Raw genomic sequence first — 16,311 nt, forward strand, 5'->3', positions numbered from 1 at the left:
AAACCTCCGGGACGCTGCAGACGGGGGCAAAGGCAGCGTGTTCCCGGCAGGCAAACTTCTGCCAGGGAGCACAGGCACTCCCAAGCCCCTGCTTTGCATGCAAGTGAGATTTTCAAGGTGAACCGCTGGCTTTCCTTTAGATTTGGGTTCGCCCCTTCCCACGAACCCCCCGCCCCCCCCCCGCTGCCTTCACAAGCAAACCTGCCCTCAGCAGCCACACCTCCGGGCGGAGCAGGGAGCGCCCGCATCCAAGAAGAAAAAAAAGGAATATTCTCGCTCGTATTTATTTACTTTGTCATGTTTACGACGCTGCTGTTGATAAGGTGGCGGCGGCCCGGCGGCCGTGGCCGCTGAGGAGGGCGGGGGGCCCGGCGCTGCCCGGTGCCCGCAGCGCCCGGGGCGCGGTGCCCGCGGCGGCGGCGGCGGCGGCAGAGCCCCGCGGTTGCCGGGCGTTGCCCCTTTAAGAAACCCGGGTGCTGTCTCAGGTAGGCAGAGCCTGTGCGCTGTAGTCGCTCCTATGGCAACCCAATAGAATGGGATCGCTTCATGAATATTCCCAGGAGCAGGGGCTGCATGAGGAATAAGTGATGACAGTGATGTAAGCAAGCAGTGGCCGCTGCAGGTTGCAGTTCATTGTGTTATTGGCCGGCAGGTTGAGGAGTTTGCGGCTTGAGCTTCGCTTTCCGGATGATGTCTGCCCGCCGGGAGCCACGGCACATTTGCATCTCGAAGCCAACATGGCAAGGCGGCTGCTGCCGCCGCTGCCGCCCTCCCTCGCCTTCCAGCCAGAAGTGTGTGGCTCTCCTCTAGACTTCTTGCCCAGTGCTCAGCATCTGAGCAGACAGGGATTGCAGTAACACTCACCAAGGGGAGACAAGCAGCAAGTAGCCAAATCGGGACAACGGAGGAGAAGGGGGAGCTTTTTGCCATCCCTCTTTTTTTTTTTTTTCTTTTTTTTTTTTTTTCCCCCTCCTTCCCTTCCCTTCTGGATGCGGAGCCTGTGTTTTGATGCAGAGCCTGTGGATGCCACAGCCCGGTAAGGAGATGACACGCCAGTCTCCGGTCCCCCGTGCCCCGTGAGCCGGGGGCAGGGGCCTGGGGGCAGTGCCGGTTCCCCTCGCCGGGCAGAGCCGGGGGGGTCTCTCCCTGTCCCCGAGCAGCAGCAGCAGCAGCGGCCGCCATGGACAAGCTGCCCCCCTCCATGCGCAAGAGGCTCTACAGCCTGCCCCAGCAGATCGGACCCAAGGCGTCGATCATGGACGAGGAGGATGACAGCGACAAGGACACCCGCAGGAAAAGCATCAGGCTCAAGCCACTGCCTTCGCCCTCTGCTGGGAGCACCCGGGCCCTCGGGGGAGACCCCGGCCGAGGGGGGGACCCCGGCCTGCTGGAGACGGAGGCCGGCGGCAAGGGCGCCAAGACCAGCACCAACGGGGACTGCCGCCGCTTCAAAGGGAGCCTGTCCTCGCTCACCAGCAGGCACCTCCACGACGCGGCCGAGGAGAAGCGGCTCATCGGCGGCGAGGGGGAGCCGGCCTCTCCCGGGGAGGACAAGAGCCCCCCCGGCAGCGGGGAGCTGGAGCAGGGGCTGCCTGTGCCCCCACCGCCCGCCTCCCCCCCGGAGCCCCAGCAGCCGCCCCCCCGGGCCTGCTCTTCCACCTCCATCAAAGTGGAGGGAGGTGGAGGCTGCGACCAGATCACCCCAGATGAGGAGCAGAGGCTTGGCCAGGCCGGTTTCATGCAGAGGCAGTTCGGGGCCATGCTCCAGCCGGGGGTCAACAAATTCTCCTTGAGGATGTTTGGCAGCCAGAAGGCCGTGGAGAGGGAGCAGGAAAGAGTTAAGTCTGCCGGGTTCTGGATCATCCATCCCTACAGCGACTTCAGGTACAACCCCCCCCCTTCCTCGGCTCACTCCAAACTAGCTGGCCTGCCCCTTCTCATGCCACCTCCCTGCACAGGGCACCCACCCCGACAGAACTTTCCTGGGTCATTTCCTAGCCAGAGGAGCTGGAGGACACAGCCAAGATCTGCTCCACTCAAACAAGCTGCAGGTTTCATTTACATTTCACCTTAATTTTAGGGTCCCCGCACTCTTAGTAATTTTAAATTGTTTTAAAACCAATTACCTTTGGCTTTTTATGATGGAAAGGCTCTCCTTAAGTTCCTTGTAAATGGGGAAAAACTGTTCCCACCTGATGCACAACTCTAGACTAAAAGTGTGGTGTCTGATCTTAACTAGTCCTGCATCTCCATGGATGCTCTGCCTGATTGATGCTTCACACCTCCGAGTCCTCTCCCTGCTCCTTCCCAAGAGTTAGGCAGGGATGTTGCTACTGTTGCTGCTGTGTAGGCGTCTTACTGCAGCATGGCTTGTCAGGAGCTGGGATGTGCAGGGATGGCAGCGTTCACTAACGAGGGTCTTAACGGAGAAAGAGCCTCTTTTGCATCTGTACAGCCTCATTTGCAAAATCAGTTTGGATTGAGAATAGTTAACGCTGACTTTGCCAAAGTAATGGCTTGCTCTCACTCCACAGCAACATTTCTGTGGAGGTTAATAAGGAAATGAATTCGGAAACCCCAGAGCCAGTTTTTGTGAAGTCCTGTATAGCAGAGGGGGCTGTGTTTGGGTATTTCTCAGCGAAGTATCGTCTGCTGCACAGGTGAACTGTCCTCTGCAATACGTATGTAAAGCACTGCAATCAATAATTAATTACTGAGTGCAATCAGTGGCTAAGGTTTATTGCTTCAACTTTAATTACAACGGGCTTGCACCTCACATTTAAAAGCACACAGGAGAAGATTATTCGTCAAACATATCTTTGTCACACTACGTGATTTTATTGAATTTGTGGGCTCTGCAAGGAACCTTGCATGATTCCCAAAAATACAGTTAGCGAGATAATTGCAGAAAGGAGTTTTGGGTGGATTTGGCCTCCTAAAGGCAGGAATGACAAACCTCTTGACACCAGCTATTAGGGATTTAGCAGGCAGCCCACACGCTTAGCGGATTCAGCACTGGCACTGACCAGATTCCTTGATATTTGCTTGGATTAACAAATGTTATTAGAAGGCTCTGTGAGTTGGAGGACTGCACTGTCATTTAAATTCAGTGCATTCAAGTGTCCCAAGCACACAGCTGACTGAGCTTAGGAGAGTTTCCAGCAGCTACAGCATGATGCAGAGTCCCTGCAAACACAGCCTTACCCAATCCCACACTGGAACCAGGGGGAAATTGCCTCCCCAGTGAGACCGACCGAGTCATAGCTCCCAAACAGTGAAATGTGAGAATGAGGAGCTTTCAAAGGAACAAAACCAGTTTCGTACTCTTAGCTATATTTGCAGTATTTCCTGTGAGTCCGGAGTTTACCTGCTGTGTTTTCTTGGGTTATTCTAGCAAGGAGTGCTCTGTGTGTCGCACCCTCAGGAAATTTGGGGTTTAGTGTCTGTGTTGTATCTGGAGTTACGCAAAATAAGTGTTCAGCTTCCAAATCCTTCTGGCTCTGTAGTGGGTTTATTCCCTTCCATATCTGTGCCTGTTTTCAGCACAGAACCAGCCTGGCCAACTTGAGCAGCAGGAGCTGAGGTAACCACCTTGCCCAAGGTGAGACGGTCCCAAGAGTTCGGGATTTTAAGGTTCCTACAGAACCGGTGCTTATTCCATAAGACAATGAGGTAACTTTCCATTGCCGAGGCACTGGGCTGTGGGGCCATTCCTAGCCTTGCCCGAAGAAACGGAGTCTGCTGGTGAGCCCTGGCTCCCCGAGCCAGATGACACCACAGAGCTGCTGGCGCTGAGCTGTTTGTGCATGCAGAGCTCTGTGGGTGCATGGGTGACTCCCGGTGTTAGTAACAGACCCTGCCCTGAGGAAAGCTGGCAATCCGAGCAGGGCAGGCACAGGGAGCTGCGTGTCTGTACCTTGGGGCACATTCCAGGTGGGCTGGTTTCCTTCTGAGCTGGTGTAGCAGCCCAGCCCAGCAGCACAGGCTGTGTCCCTGCTGTCCCCCTGGGCCGGGGCAGTGGGGTGAGTGTCTGGAGCCATGTGCTGAGGCTGGGAGGAGCTGGATGCACCGCTGCCTGCTCAGGGGGGATATTTCCAGGCAGGCTTTGTCCACCCCTGTTTCTAGGTCACCTGCAGCAGATCTGTTTGGATAGGAATGCTGCTTAGAGAACGTGCCTGGGCTTCCATGGAAAGTGACCTGTGGATAATGGCTGCCTTGAAGGGGAAGAGTGGGAGCCTTCCCACCTTCTGTTTGGGCTTGGTGTTCCCTCTTGCCCTCTGCTAAAGCCATCTCTCTTGGAAACGGCTCCCGTGAATGTGGCTAACGTTTTTTGACCTCTGGAATGCAGCAGATTGCACCAAAGAGCAGATCTTATCAAAATATTTGCAAGAGCTGTATCCGTGCCCCAAAGGAGGGTGTTGTGTGCTTGGGGAAGTCCGCAGTGCAATTCCTGACTGCTCCGTGTTCCAGCCGGGTGCGGATCCCGGAGCCTCAGGATCTTGGAGGCTCCATTATCCTGCCCTTCACTGGCACCAAGGCTGTGCAGCAGCATTTGCTGGTCAAGTTTCAAGCGTAGAAAGGTTTAGACCCCGAGCTTGCTTTCTGTGGCTTTGGAGGCAGCTGCCTCCCCTCTGTGAGTGAGGTGCCTCTCCAGGCGGGCTGTGCTGGGGCTCCAGCCCTCGTGACTGCCTGCTCCCAGCAGCTGGAGCTGGGAAGTTTGCATGGAACACTCCAGGCTGATGCACTGCTGTGAAATGACATTGGGGCGATTCTCCGAGTCCGCCGAGTCGCTGCTCCTTCGCGCTCTGCTTCCAGAGGAGTTCCTGATTTAGAATAGAACAGAGCCTTTCATCATTGTCTCATTAAATTATCATTTTAGCATCTAATAGGGCTAATTCCAGTGGCAAATCTATGACCCTCCAAGAGTAAAACAAATTAATATAGATTCAGGCTCTGTTGATCTCTGCTTTTAGTCCATTGTGAGGGGAAAAGACATCAAATGACCTTTATAAAAATCAAGCTCGGTGCCCCTGAGTACTCCTGACTAATGCAGTGGGCTGGTTCTAGAAGCACTTAAAAGGTGTCTTAGCAATTTCTAATGAAAATTAAGAGTCCTGGCTCCCATTCTGAGGTGCAGATGTGTGTGCTGGCAGCTGGAGTTCATTTGCATCTGTGGCTGATTGCACATCAGTGCAGAGCCACACCGTATTTCCTAGATCAGGATTTATCTGTGACTTTGAAAGCTCTTCCACCGGGTAGACAGGATTGCATTTTATGGCTAAGAGGAAGCATTGATCCAGTACAATTGGTTTAATAAAAAAATTCCAGACAAACAATGATCTGTCTAGTTTGTAGCTGACTGAAGCATATGGGTTGTAGCTGCTGCCCAGAAAGGCTTGCAAAAAAAGTGTAGCGTGCTGCTTTTAGAAAGACCTGAGAACAGATACACTATCTGAGGGCCCAAAATAGTCCCAGCAGTGGATGTAAATAGAACTGCACATTATTCACTGGCCAGTAATCTATTAACTTCCTCGCAGTGAAGACAAGCTGCTGTCTCTTTGAAAACAATGGCAAACATTCTGCTCGACAGCAGACCCAGCCACAGATTTTAGAATTCTTCTTTTCACTGGTCCCCATTACTTGTAATACTTGTGTGCAAACAGTTCCTTTCTTTGGTTTGTTTCCTCTGCCAGAGCTCCCTGGCTGCTGGGACTCTGGGGAGGTTTCTGTGGCAGCAAAAACCAGGTGCTCAGGTGTGAGTGTAAGGGGAGAGAACAAAATCACTGCTCCCCTTCGTGCTGCAGTGTCCCTCAGCCTCCCTTCTCAGGCGCAATCAGTGGGATTTACTAATTACAGTCCTAAGAAGTGAACCCAGTAGCACTGTGGGATGGAGCAGGAAGGGGAGGGATGTGTGTTTACCTTTCCCACTCTCTGAGCAGACCCGATTTCCAGTGCCTCTCTGAGTGCTGCTCTGGCTGTGCACACTGTTCTCACTGGGAAGCTTTCCCCCCATGCTTTAGGAGGGTAAACAATTTGTGGAGAGTCCAGTAATGTCCTTTTCTCCATCTCCTGCCCAAAGTGCTGCTCCTCGTGCTGCCCTCCTTCCATTCCTGCCGATGCCCAATGGCTGAGTCCATGACTCGCCCTTTGCTCCAGGTGCCCGGCATGGAGCAGGATGTGCAGCACAAGGGAATTCTGGCTCAGGGAAGGGGCAGGGAGCAGTGGCTTTGGTGGCAGGACCTGTGCCTGGCATTGGAATCCAACAGGGAGTCCAACAGGCCGGGTTTGGAGGGGACAGCTCCCGGGCTTGGCTCTCTCCTCCTCTTTGTGGTGATGGTGTGTCCCTGGGGTAGCAGGGGGACACTGCACGTGGAGATTGGAGACAGGTCCCGCTGCCTTTGCTGCAGAGAACTTCCCAGCCAATTCCCAGGGCACTTTGCTGGAGCAGAATGAGGGGATCCCAAGAGGAATCATACAGAGGATAATCCAAATTCTGCTGAACACGTGGATTGGGTCCCTGTCGTTTCCAGTGGACTTTCAGCCAGGCTGCAGAAGAACTGTGGCTTTGTGACGGTGGCCTAAGGGAGTGAAATCCTGCATCCATACTTGCCATGTCCATAGGCAGGTCAGGCTTTGTGCCCCGGCTCCCTTGCCAGGAGGCAGAGGATAAATAATCCCACAGCAGACAGTCTGTGAAGGAGAACACCTTTTTGTAGGAAACGTTCACATGGCTGAGCTGGAAAACAGGAAGGCAACAACCTCAGTGGATCACCGTGGTAAAATATTTCAGGATTGATACTATGGTATTTGCACATGGAGAAAATGAGATAAAAATAACATAAATAAATAGTAAAGCAAGCACTGAGATTTAACAAAGCCATGGTTAAGATTTTTGCATAAACTTAAGCCAGGCCCTTCAGACCAATCTCTGCCAACTGATGAAGACATTATCTCTCCCACCGAAGCTCCTCCCTCAGTACACTCAGGGATGGCTCCTTTGGGAAAAACAATTGAATGTTTTCTCCATCTCATCTCGTAAGATAACATATCTTATTTATTGTATCTTATTCACTTCCTGATGTGGGGGAAAAAAAAAAAAGGTTAATTTTCTCATGGCTTTACAAAATATTCGCTATGCTAACAATGAATGCTCAGTTCACTTCCTGACAGCAAGGAAATTGGAAATATCATCCCCAGGTTATAGTGAGGTGGCACAGACTGGTGGGGATTGAGGAGAAACCATCCCTGGCCTGGGTGTGGTGGAACTGATGCCCAGTTGTGCAGGGCAGGAGGCCTGACACGGCATCCCCTCGGTCAGAGCTCTGCCCTGGGGGCTCTGCAGGGAATGGGCCATCGCTGGCACTCAGAAGGGCGAATGAGGACCTGTCTGAGGAGTCATGGGTGCCTTGAGAGGACTTTTGGACCATTTCTTAGGCTGGCTCTGTGAGCAGCCAGACTGGGAAATGGGCCCATCCCTCCCACCCTCTTCCCAAGCCCCTGCTGCTTGTTGGTTTGTCTGTTGTTATAGCAAAAAATAACCACTGCTGTAAACAATGACATCGTGTTCTCTCCCATCGTCGTCTCAGAGTGTTGTTGCAGTCACAGTTGGGATTGGGCTCCTTGCCTGACACTTCTGCAGGAGCTTTCTGGCAGAGGGGGAGGCTCCAGGGCTCTGCTCACCTGCCCTGGCCATCACACCCCACCTGCAGTTCCTCCTCTCTGCCGCTGCAAACCTGCCAGGCTGGGCAAGAAATGAGCTCCTACAGAAAATCTCCTGTCCCAAGCCTGCCCTCCCACCTTGGAGGAGGCAGGAATTCTCTGGGAAGCACTGGTTTGATCCATGTCATGACTGTAACATAACACAGCCAAGCTCCTGTCTGCTGTTTTCCTACCCTGAGCTTTTGACTTTGCGGTCTCGTTTTTAATGCAGTGTTTTGTACAGTTGTTAAGGTTTTAAAAACAATTCAGTCTCTTCCCTTGGCACAGGAATGTCTCTGGGTTCGTTAGCAGGTGTGGAACTGTTCAAGGCTGTGCTGCACTGCCCTCTGCTCTGAACGAAGCAGTGGCTGTAGCAGGGAGTTACAGCAAAGGAAAGATACTGCACCACATTCCAGGGCTACTCCAGGCCTCAAAGGAAACACACTCTCCCTCTTACAAACTCCCTGCTTGTTTTCTCCTTCTCCCCTTCAGCCCCGCTCTCTCCAACCTGTTGTTTTCCCCATTTCTCACTTGAAGTTTGTGTTTCTCATCCCACCAGTGCCATCTCCGTTTTCCAGCCTCCCCGTGGCAGGTGTCTTGTCCAGCCAGTCCTAGATGCCAATATCCACCTTCTTTCCCTTCCGATCACTGATTTCCATGCTGTTTTCAGTGATGCCTCTCCCCCTCGCCCCTTGCCATGTTCCAGTGGGTTGGGTTGGTGTTTACTCAGTCCAGTTCCAGTTTCCATCCTTATCCTTCAGCTTTTTCTCTGAGTGGGTCTCTCCAAACCAGCTCCTTCTTCTCCTACATATTCTTAATCGCTGTTGTCCTTCCGACTCTTCCAACAATCTCAGCTTTCTCCATCCCCTTCCTGACTTAAGAATGGATCATTTTTCCCAGTAATTTAAAACCCTTCCACATTATCCTTCTCCTTGGACACTGCCGATGTTTAGACAAAAGCTACCCATTTTCTGTTTCTTAAACTTGAAAGATCTCAGTCCTCAGACCTAAGTATTTAACATGATGGAATTTTTCTGGAAGCACAATCGCCATTGCAGGAGAATGAAACAGAATTTATTTGAAGGAAAAAATGTAGTTTCTGAGGTTAAAACCCACAGAGTCAGTGTAGGACTTTGCACCACTATTTTAAGGAGGTAAACTTGGGGTTTCAATCCAGTGTTTTTCTGGTTAGGTAACTGTGCTAGTGCTTTCTGTGGCAATGAGGTTTTTTCTGCTCTAGAGTCGCTGCTGCTGCACTGAAATCCATTTATTATACAGATAAAAGAGTGATCTTTGTCTGGAGATAACATAGTGTCATTTTAGCTTGAAACCATTGAAATTTGTCTTTGTTTCTGATGTGTTATGAGCATCTCATTAGCAAGCCCATGAATCCCTCAGTTTGCTCTCAAAACCAACTATCTGAGCTCTCATCTCTGCCAGAGCAGAGATTTCCTCCTTTCTCTTATTTTTGAAAGCTGTGGTGGTGCCAAGGCAGTTATAGGTCAATTGAGTTATTGTTGGTTCTAATTGGCACTCTAACAAGCTATTAAATCAATTTACCTACAGATGAATGTCACTCAAAAAGCAAGGTGCCAGCTCCTTTTGAGAACTTCAAAAAGCCCGTTTCCACTGCTGAGTGTGAGGGAAAGGTCAGGCTGCAGGGAAGTGGCTACTTGAGATTTGCCCCCGAAATGGAAATGTTCCTGCCATGAGCTCTGTGGCTGAACACAGGCCAGGCTGTGAGGAGGGATAAAACCATTCCCAGAACTCGAGGCCAGGAGGAAGAATTAAGAACATCACCAGCTCTGACAAATCTCTCGTATCCCTTGCTGGGTACATGTGACACCGCATGGGCTTATTTCCCTGTGGAAGGATCCAGGTGCTGTCCTCCTCCTTTACAGGTGTGTGTCCCACATGCTTTCCAGGGGCTGTGCATGCAGGCGCAGTGTCCACAACCATCTTTGAAGCCAGGCAGCCCCCAGCTGGTGACATCATTGCCTTTGGAATGTCCGGAGATTTCACAAGGTTCCCTCTCGCAGAAGAGTCAGAGTCATTATGGTGAACGGGGTTGATTTAAGTTCCTCTCTGAAAGGTTTGGATGACCTCTGCCCCCAGTAGCCCTGCAGAGCTCGTCCCCATGGAGCTGAGCACTCCTTGGCTGTAAACCTGTCACTCCTGAGCCTGCAGGGCAGGGTAAGGGCTCTTGCCTGAGCAGCTCTGCACGTTCAGAATGCAAGCTGCTGTCCAGGACAAGCGGTGAGGAGTGCTCAGGTGCCCTGGAGCGGGCTGGGGTTTGGTGAGGACGCAGCTTGGCTCCATGCAGCTCTGCAGTGCTGACAGCACCAACCCCGGCTTTGTCAGCAGACACAGCACTCAGGACTCCAGAAACACAGCAGAGGGAGCAGATGTGTCCTGGGCTAGCAAGGTGCTCTTAGAGAGACCTTTTCCTACCCCTTCTCCGTGCTGAACGCTTTGCTGGCTGGAGAGTCCCTTTCCAAACTGCAATTATTCCCTGCGTGCAGTCTCAAATGTGGTCACCCCGTGCCTGGTGTTAGCACCAGGCTGGAGGAAAACCAGGCTCTTATCTCCTGAGGAGATGCTGCAGGCAGCAGGGGAAGACAGTGCCATGAGAGCAAAGCAGATGAACATCCAAGGGGGAATTCCAAGGTCAGCTTGAGGGCCCACTGCTTCCACGTTCCAGGGGCACAGCAGCTTCCCCAGCGATGCGCCGAGAGCTAATCTCATTTGTGGTGGCTCGTCCAAATGTGCTAATTAAGGATTTAACTCGCGGCCTCTTTGGATGGAGAGGTTGTCTGTGTGTGTGCATCCATTGCTCCAGAGCTCAGAGGCAGGAGAGGAGCTGCAGGTTGCCAGCTGACTCCAGTGCAGGAGCTCTCACTCCTGGTTTTTCGTCGTCACAGCTGCGCTCAGGGTGTTGGTGAGCGCCAGGCAATCGGGAGCTGTGCAGGGAGTCACTGCTCAGCTCCGGTGGGACCGGGAGCACGGGAACTCTGCCTCTCCTGCTCCTGCTTACAAGCTGGGCGCTGTAACAGCGTGATCCTCATCCCACCTGAGCACGGGGAGGCCACGGAAAACCCAGGGAGATGCATTTGGATGTGCTGGGTGTGGGAAAGCAACGTCTGGCACTTCTCAGCGCTTGGGAGGAGATAACAGCTGCATTCCAGAGACTGGAGGACTCCACTTGACAAATCCTTTCCTTCCCGGTGATGTGAGGGCAAGGGGCTCACTCAGCGGAGCACTGACATCTCTCAGCAGGGCAGCTGTGCCTCTCGGGGGCACCGGGGGCAGGGGAGGCCCTCACTGTGCCCAGGTGCAGAGAGCAGCGGGGACCCCCCCAGCTGTGCAGAGCAGGGCAGTGCCCACCTCGCTCCTGCCCTGTCCTGCACCAGCTCTCCCCAGGGCCCAGGAGATGAGAGAAGAGATAATGATGCCTGGCTCCTTGCAGCTTTTTTTAACAATAGCAAACCCACTTTCATTAAGCACAAATTCTTGATGCTTGACCTTTCCCCCTTCACTTCAAAGTACTAATGCATGCACAAGTTACACTTCTATTAATAATAAGAGCAATATGTTTTTCCATCCCTATTTTCCTGTGAATCGTGGGGAGGGCAGGAGGAGGGACCAGTCTAGACTGCAGATGATGGTCTGTTCTCCTTGATGCCCATACAAAGCACTCGTATCGTGCTCATTTAGCTGTGGATGCACTTGGAATGACAAGCAGTGCCTAGCAGACAGAAGGACAAGCTGGAAGAGATGTCAGGCATGCAGGTTGGACCTGTGAGCCATCCTGAACCGAATTCTCCATGCCTTGATGTCTCCAGCTTTCAGAAAATGGGTGATGGTGCTGCCGGGGGGGGGGGGGGGAGGCATGGAAGATGTTGGGGGACTCTATAATATTTTAATGTAACAGCAGATGCCAGAGGAGATACCATCAAGGGTGGGGTTGGTCTCTACCAGGCAGTTTCATGAGGATTTCTTTGGGATTCTCCTTTTCTGTGTAGTGCTGTAGATTTGGTCTCACCTATTGTCCATCTTTTATTAGGACCCCAAAAAGCAGTGGATCCATGTAGTGATAGGGGATTTCTGAATCACTGGTTCTTTTGTCTTGATAAGGGAAGAGATCACCAATACTCTCCAGTTCCATGTATGGTGCTCCATTGTCTGGCAGGTTTAGAACTAGGCTGGGGAAAGATAGGAAAAAAGCCTGCATGGAAAGGCAGACAAGATGGATTTTACCTTTTATGTCCATGAATGAGAATTGTACAGCCCCTGCATGGGGTTTGGAGATGCTTTTAGAAGAAAATGTTCCATCTTTCCCTCAGCAGTCATGTGTACTGCAGGGTGTGCTACCCTTTTCTTTGGGAATATGTGACTCTTGACTTCAGTAAACACTCCCGGATAGCAGGTCTGGCACAGGAGCTGCGAGGTGTCTGTCCCTGCTGTGGTGGCAGCTGTAGAAGACGTCCCCGAGGCTGGGTGGCTGGTGGATCTTTAGGTGCTGTGTCGTGACCCTTGGCTTTTAGTGCAAACACCAGTGTGCTCCATGCTGGCCTTGCTCAGGGCAATCCCCTGTGTGTGCTGTGGCTGGAACATCCCAGCCTCTCCCATGGCTGGGAATGGAACAAAAACCTGGCTCACAGACCTGCTTCGGTCAAACTCCAGGTGTGTCCATGGCTGCTGGCTAAACCCTCAGTGCTCCTGGACAGTTTTTGGGGCTCAGTTTGTGTAACCACAGGGCAAGCTGCTCTCTTGGGGTCTCCCCTCCTTTATCCCCACTGTGATGGGCTCCTCTGCTGTGTCTGCAGCACAGGCACCCCTCCCCTATCCCCTCCTGTCGATCCCACTGGCTTCTCATTGCCTGCACATCCTGCTGGGAAGTTGGGCCCAAGCCTTCCAAACAAGGCAACCCCTTCTGCAGCACGAGCAGGAATTTGGGCTAACACTGGCGGCTGTGGGTATGGCCTAGGACTCCTGCCTTCCAACAGGGGATCTGGAAGCCTCATTTGCAAGTAAATTCACACAGCCAAATCTGCACTGCAGACAAAAAAAGATTTGCCTTGACATCATCTGCCCTGCTCTGCGCTCCGCAGTCAGTCAGGAGAGCAGAGCACAGCTCCAGCCTCTCCAGCTCAGCAGAATTAAGGCTAAGCCTCATCATGAGCTCATGCAAGCTGTTCCCACCCCAAATAATTGGCTGCTGCATGCTTTGTGTCTGTCTAGCCATTGCTGCATGTGGGTGGGTGTGTTGTGTGTGTGTGAACGAGTCTGCTGTGGAAATTAGTGCATAATATCGGGGGGTGCAGCTGATAATAAAGTACCTTGGGAATGCTGGGGCTGGGAGCAGTGTAAGCCAGAGCTGAGCCCCTCAGAGATCCCTCTGCCAGCTCCCACCGCATGGGCATTCCCACTTCCAGACCACCACCACCTCTTCTTTGCTCTTCCTCCCACCCTAACCCCGCTCAGAAGTGTTTCCAGCCCTGTGTTTCCCATAGCTGAGATGTAAAAGCAGGACAAAAAGCAATGTAATTTCTCCAAAGCTCAGTCCCCCCAACAGCACAACCCTCTGTGCAGGTGAAGAGGAAATGCCAGAGGTGCTGGCGTGTCTGTGGGGATGGGAGACAGTGGGATGCATGAGATCTGTGGAGACACTGCTGGATGAAGTGAGGGATGAAACCCCTCTGGGACTTGGCAGCTGCTCTGGGGTAGTGCTCTCACAGGGCTGAGCTGTTCTCAAGCACTTCCTCCAGTGCAATCATCACACACACACCCTCAGGAATGTCAGGCCAGCAGCATTTCTGCCCAGTCTCCCACATAAGAGGTGCAGAGAGGCTGTGAAAGAGCTCAGCAAGGTGCCAGGAGTCAGGCCCTCCCATTTTCCCAGCCTGGCCCAAAGCTTCCAGCCTTGCTTTCTCTCCACACCCCTGTGCCCAAGATTTTTCTGGGGAAAGGGCGCCTCTCTGAAGTTAGGACGGGTCCGTGGAAACTTGTGCCTGCCCCAAACTGGGATGCTAAGATCTGCAGCCCAGTTAGGGAAGAAGAAAAGGGTTGGCTAGTCCTCTAGTGGTAAGGTTCAGAGAGGAGCATGGCTTTCCTACAGCTGGGCACAAGAGAAGGGCAGAGACTTTTTCACAAGCTTTTGGAAAACTTCCTTCTCCTAGGCAAAGTATGGCCCTGGCTGGCTCAGGGAGAGGAAGGGAGGTTATTCCAATGAAGGAGTTTGTAGTAATATAAATTCCCCAGATCATAAAACCCCGTGGCTTTGGCAGAGCAGCTGGTGACCTTTGCAGGCAGGCAGGTGACAGTGTGAGTAAGGGCAGCGCAGCTCAGATACTCCGGCTTTGCTCAGCCCCTGTCCTGCAGCTGCAGTGGTTCTGCTGCATTCCCCTCAGCTCAGCCTGGCTGCAGGGCTGGGTGAGATCATTCCTCCACACGCCGCCGGGCCTCTCGTGGATGCACGAGGGTTGATCATCATTCCTGGAAGATGAGGGTCATTGGTAGACATATGGAGCCAAATTCCTGGGGGAGAGTGGCCCTGGGAATGAGTTTCCCTCCTTGGAGGCACCTCAGGCCATGTCTTCAGTACAGGAACCCCAAATTACCTCCAGGCCCTGTGCTGGCACTGAGTGGGACCTGCCGGTGCTGCACTGCTGTCACTGATCCCAGATTCCACTCCCAGCTTGCTTTTTGTGCAGTGGCTCTTCAAGGCAGGATTTAGGCAGCCTGGGGCTCTCCTGCTACAGTGGAAGTGGTTCAGAGCCCTGGATTTTCTGCTCTTTGCCCACAAAACATCTATTTCTGATTCAAGGATGCCTTTCCTGAAGGAGACCCCTCATTTACTGTCTGAGTATCCAATGAGCTCATCTGGGTTTGGATCCACTTGAGAGCAGAGCTGATCTGCTCCCTGCTTTCCCTGGCCTCCAGTCAAAGACCCTCTGCTGTTCTCTGCTGGAGTCACTGCAGGGACCTGAGAGCTTTCCCCAGGTGCCCTCACCACTGACCCCTCTTCCTCCTCCTCTTCCTCAGCCTCCCTCCCAGTGCCAGGGCTCCCAGCTGGGCTGAGGCACGGCACAGACATTTCTGCTGGCGTGAAAGAACAAGAGCAAAAGCCTGGCTCTCGCCCTACTCCGAGCTTAAGCAGAAGGACTGGATTAACTAAAAGGAAGAAAACCATAGAAATCATGTAATCGTGATGGAGTCCCAGCCAATTTCTGTGATATCCCAGCACATCCCTGCTGAAATCAAAGGCTGAGCCAGTGCCTGCTGCAGTGGCCTTGAATTTGGGTCCTGTGTGTGCAGAAGGAAAAACTACAAGGATGTGCCATGATTTAGGGAAGAGGGCCCTTTGAGAGTGTGTTCTTGGAAAAGCTGGAATTCATTGAGACACTGCTGCCATCCTACATTCCCAAAACAGGGCAGGGAACAGACTTGCCCCTAGGCACCACAACCAAAGGATAAGCCTTGTCTTTTCTTTTAAGGCACAGAACTTAAAAGCCTGGAATAGCCTTTTGTGGCTGTGACTCTCAGATCCCAGAGCATGTTTAGGTTCTTTTAGGGTTTCCTCTTCGCACTCAGGATCGGAAGTAGATTTTTAATTTTTTTTTTTAGGTTGGTGGGTAGGGCAAAGCGCCCATCTCACAGCTCCATGTGGTTGTCTGGGCTCAGGCATGAACAGAGCCTGTGCTGAGTTCCTGCCTTGAAGTATGGATTTAAAACTGAAAATTCACCCTTACACCTCGTTTAGTGGCATCTGTACCTTGAGTGGCCAGGGACGGGTTTGGCTGTCGGTGCCTTGGAGCAGGCTCCTGTCCTGCTGTCCCTGTGGTAACCATTTACTGTGTCAGCGTGTCTCACATCTAAAGGCTGTGGCAATTTCGTGTCCCAAACTCCTTACAGAGGTTGTTATTTCACATTGCCCTTGTAGCTTGTCTGAGCCTGATGCCGAAGTGGAAATACAAAGGGGGGTGTTGTTATTTATTGGGTTTTCATGACTCTCATATCTGCTCTGCCCCAGCTGTGTGTAGGAATAGCTTTGTCATATTCCTGTGAAATAGCAGGGAGATATATTCCCAGCTTATGGCTGGAATAGGAATATAGAGAAAAACTCCTTTATTTCCTCTCGGGTTGCTCATGCAGACCGGACCTGAGTGGTGCAGACATCACAAGGAGCTCCTCAGTGACAGCCCCGTCCTGTCTGTCCCTGCAGTGTCCCTTTCCCAGCCTGTCCCTCTGGCAGGCTGGAGCCTCCTCGTTCTGGATTGATGGAAAATGCATCAAGCTGAATTTATTTCTGAAACAACTTGTTTCTGGCAGGTTGTTCATTCTAAAAATATATTTATTTCTAATTGCTGAGCGGAATGCTTAATGAATTCTTCCTTCCCAAGAACAATTAATCAAAGAAATGATTTAGGGCTGGCACTTGCTCCCCCAGGGCTCAATGGCTTTGTTCCATTGGCTTAAATAGAGCAGGGCAAGTCCAGCCCACAGTGGAAAAGATTTATCTGAGCATTTTTCGTGGTGTCCATCACTATTGTTCTGCCTGTCCCTGGCACTCTGCGTGTTGGAGGAGCAGCAGAGTCACAGCAAGTTTACGGA

General features: G+C 52.2%; 1 protein-coding gene across 1 annotated transcript in view; it reads left to right on the forward strand.

Annotated features, from left to right (window-relative positions):
- The first annotated feature begins 1,180 nt into the window (after window positions 1–1,180).
- HCN4 (hyperpolarization activated cyclic nucleotide gated potassium channel 4) overlaps window positions 1,181–16,311 on the forward strand; it is a 95,481-nt gene continuing 80,350 nt past the window's right edge. Inside the window, exon 1 of the mRNA XM_066196094.1 lies at window positions 1,181–1,884. Coding sequence (XP_066052191.1) covers window positions 1,181–1,884 — 704 coding nt within the window. The remainder of the gene's footprint in view (window positions 1,885–16,311) is intronic.

Source organism: Chamaea fasciata, unplaced genomic scaffold, assembly GCF_029207755.1.
Source record: "Chamaea fasciata isolate MVZ Bird 193981 ecotype frontalis unplaced genomic scaffold, bChaFas1.0.hap1 SCAF_14, whole genome shotgun sequence".
Lineage (NCBI taxonomy): Eukaryota > Metazoa > Chordata > Aves > Passeriformes > Sylviidae > Chamaea > Chamaea fasciata.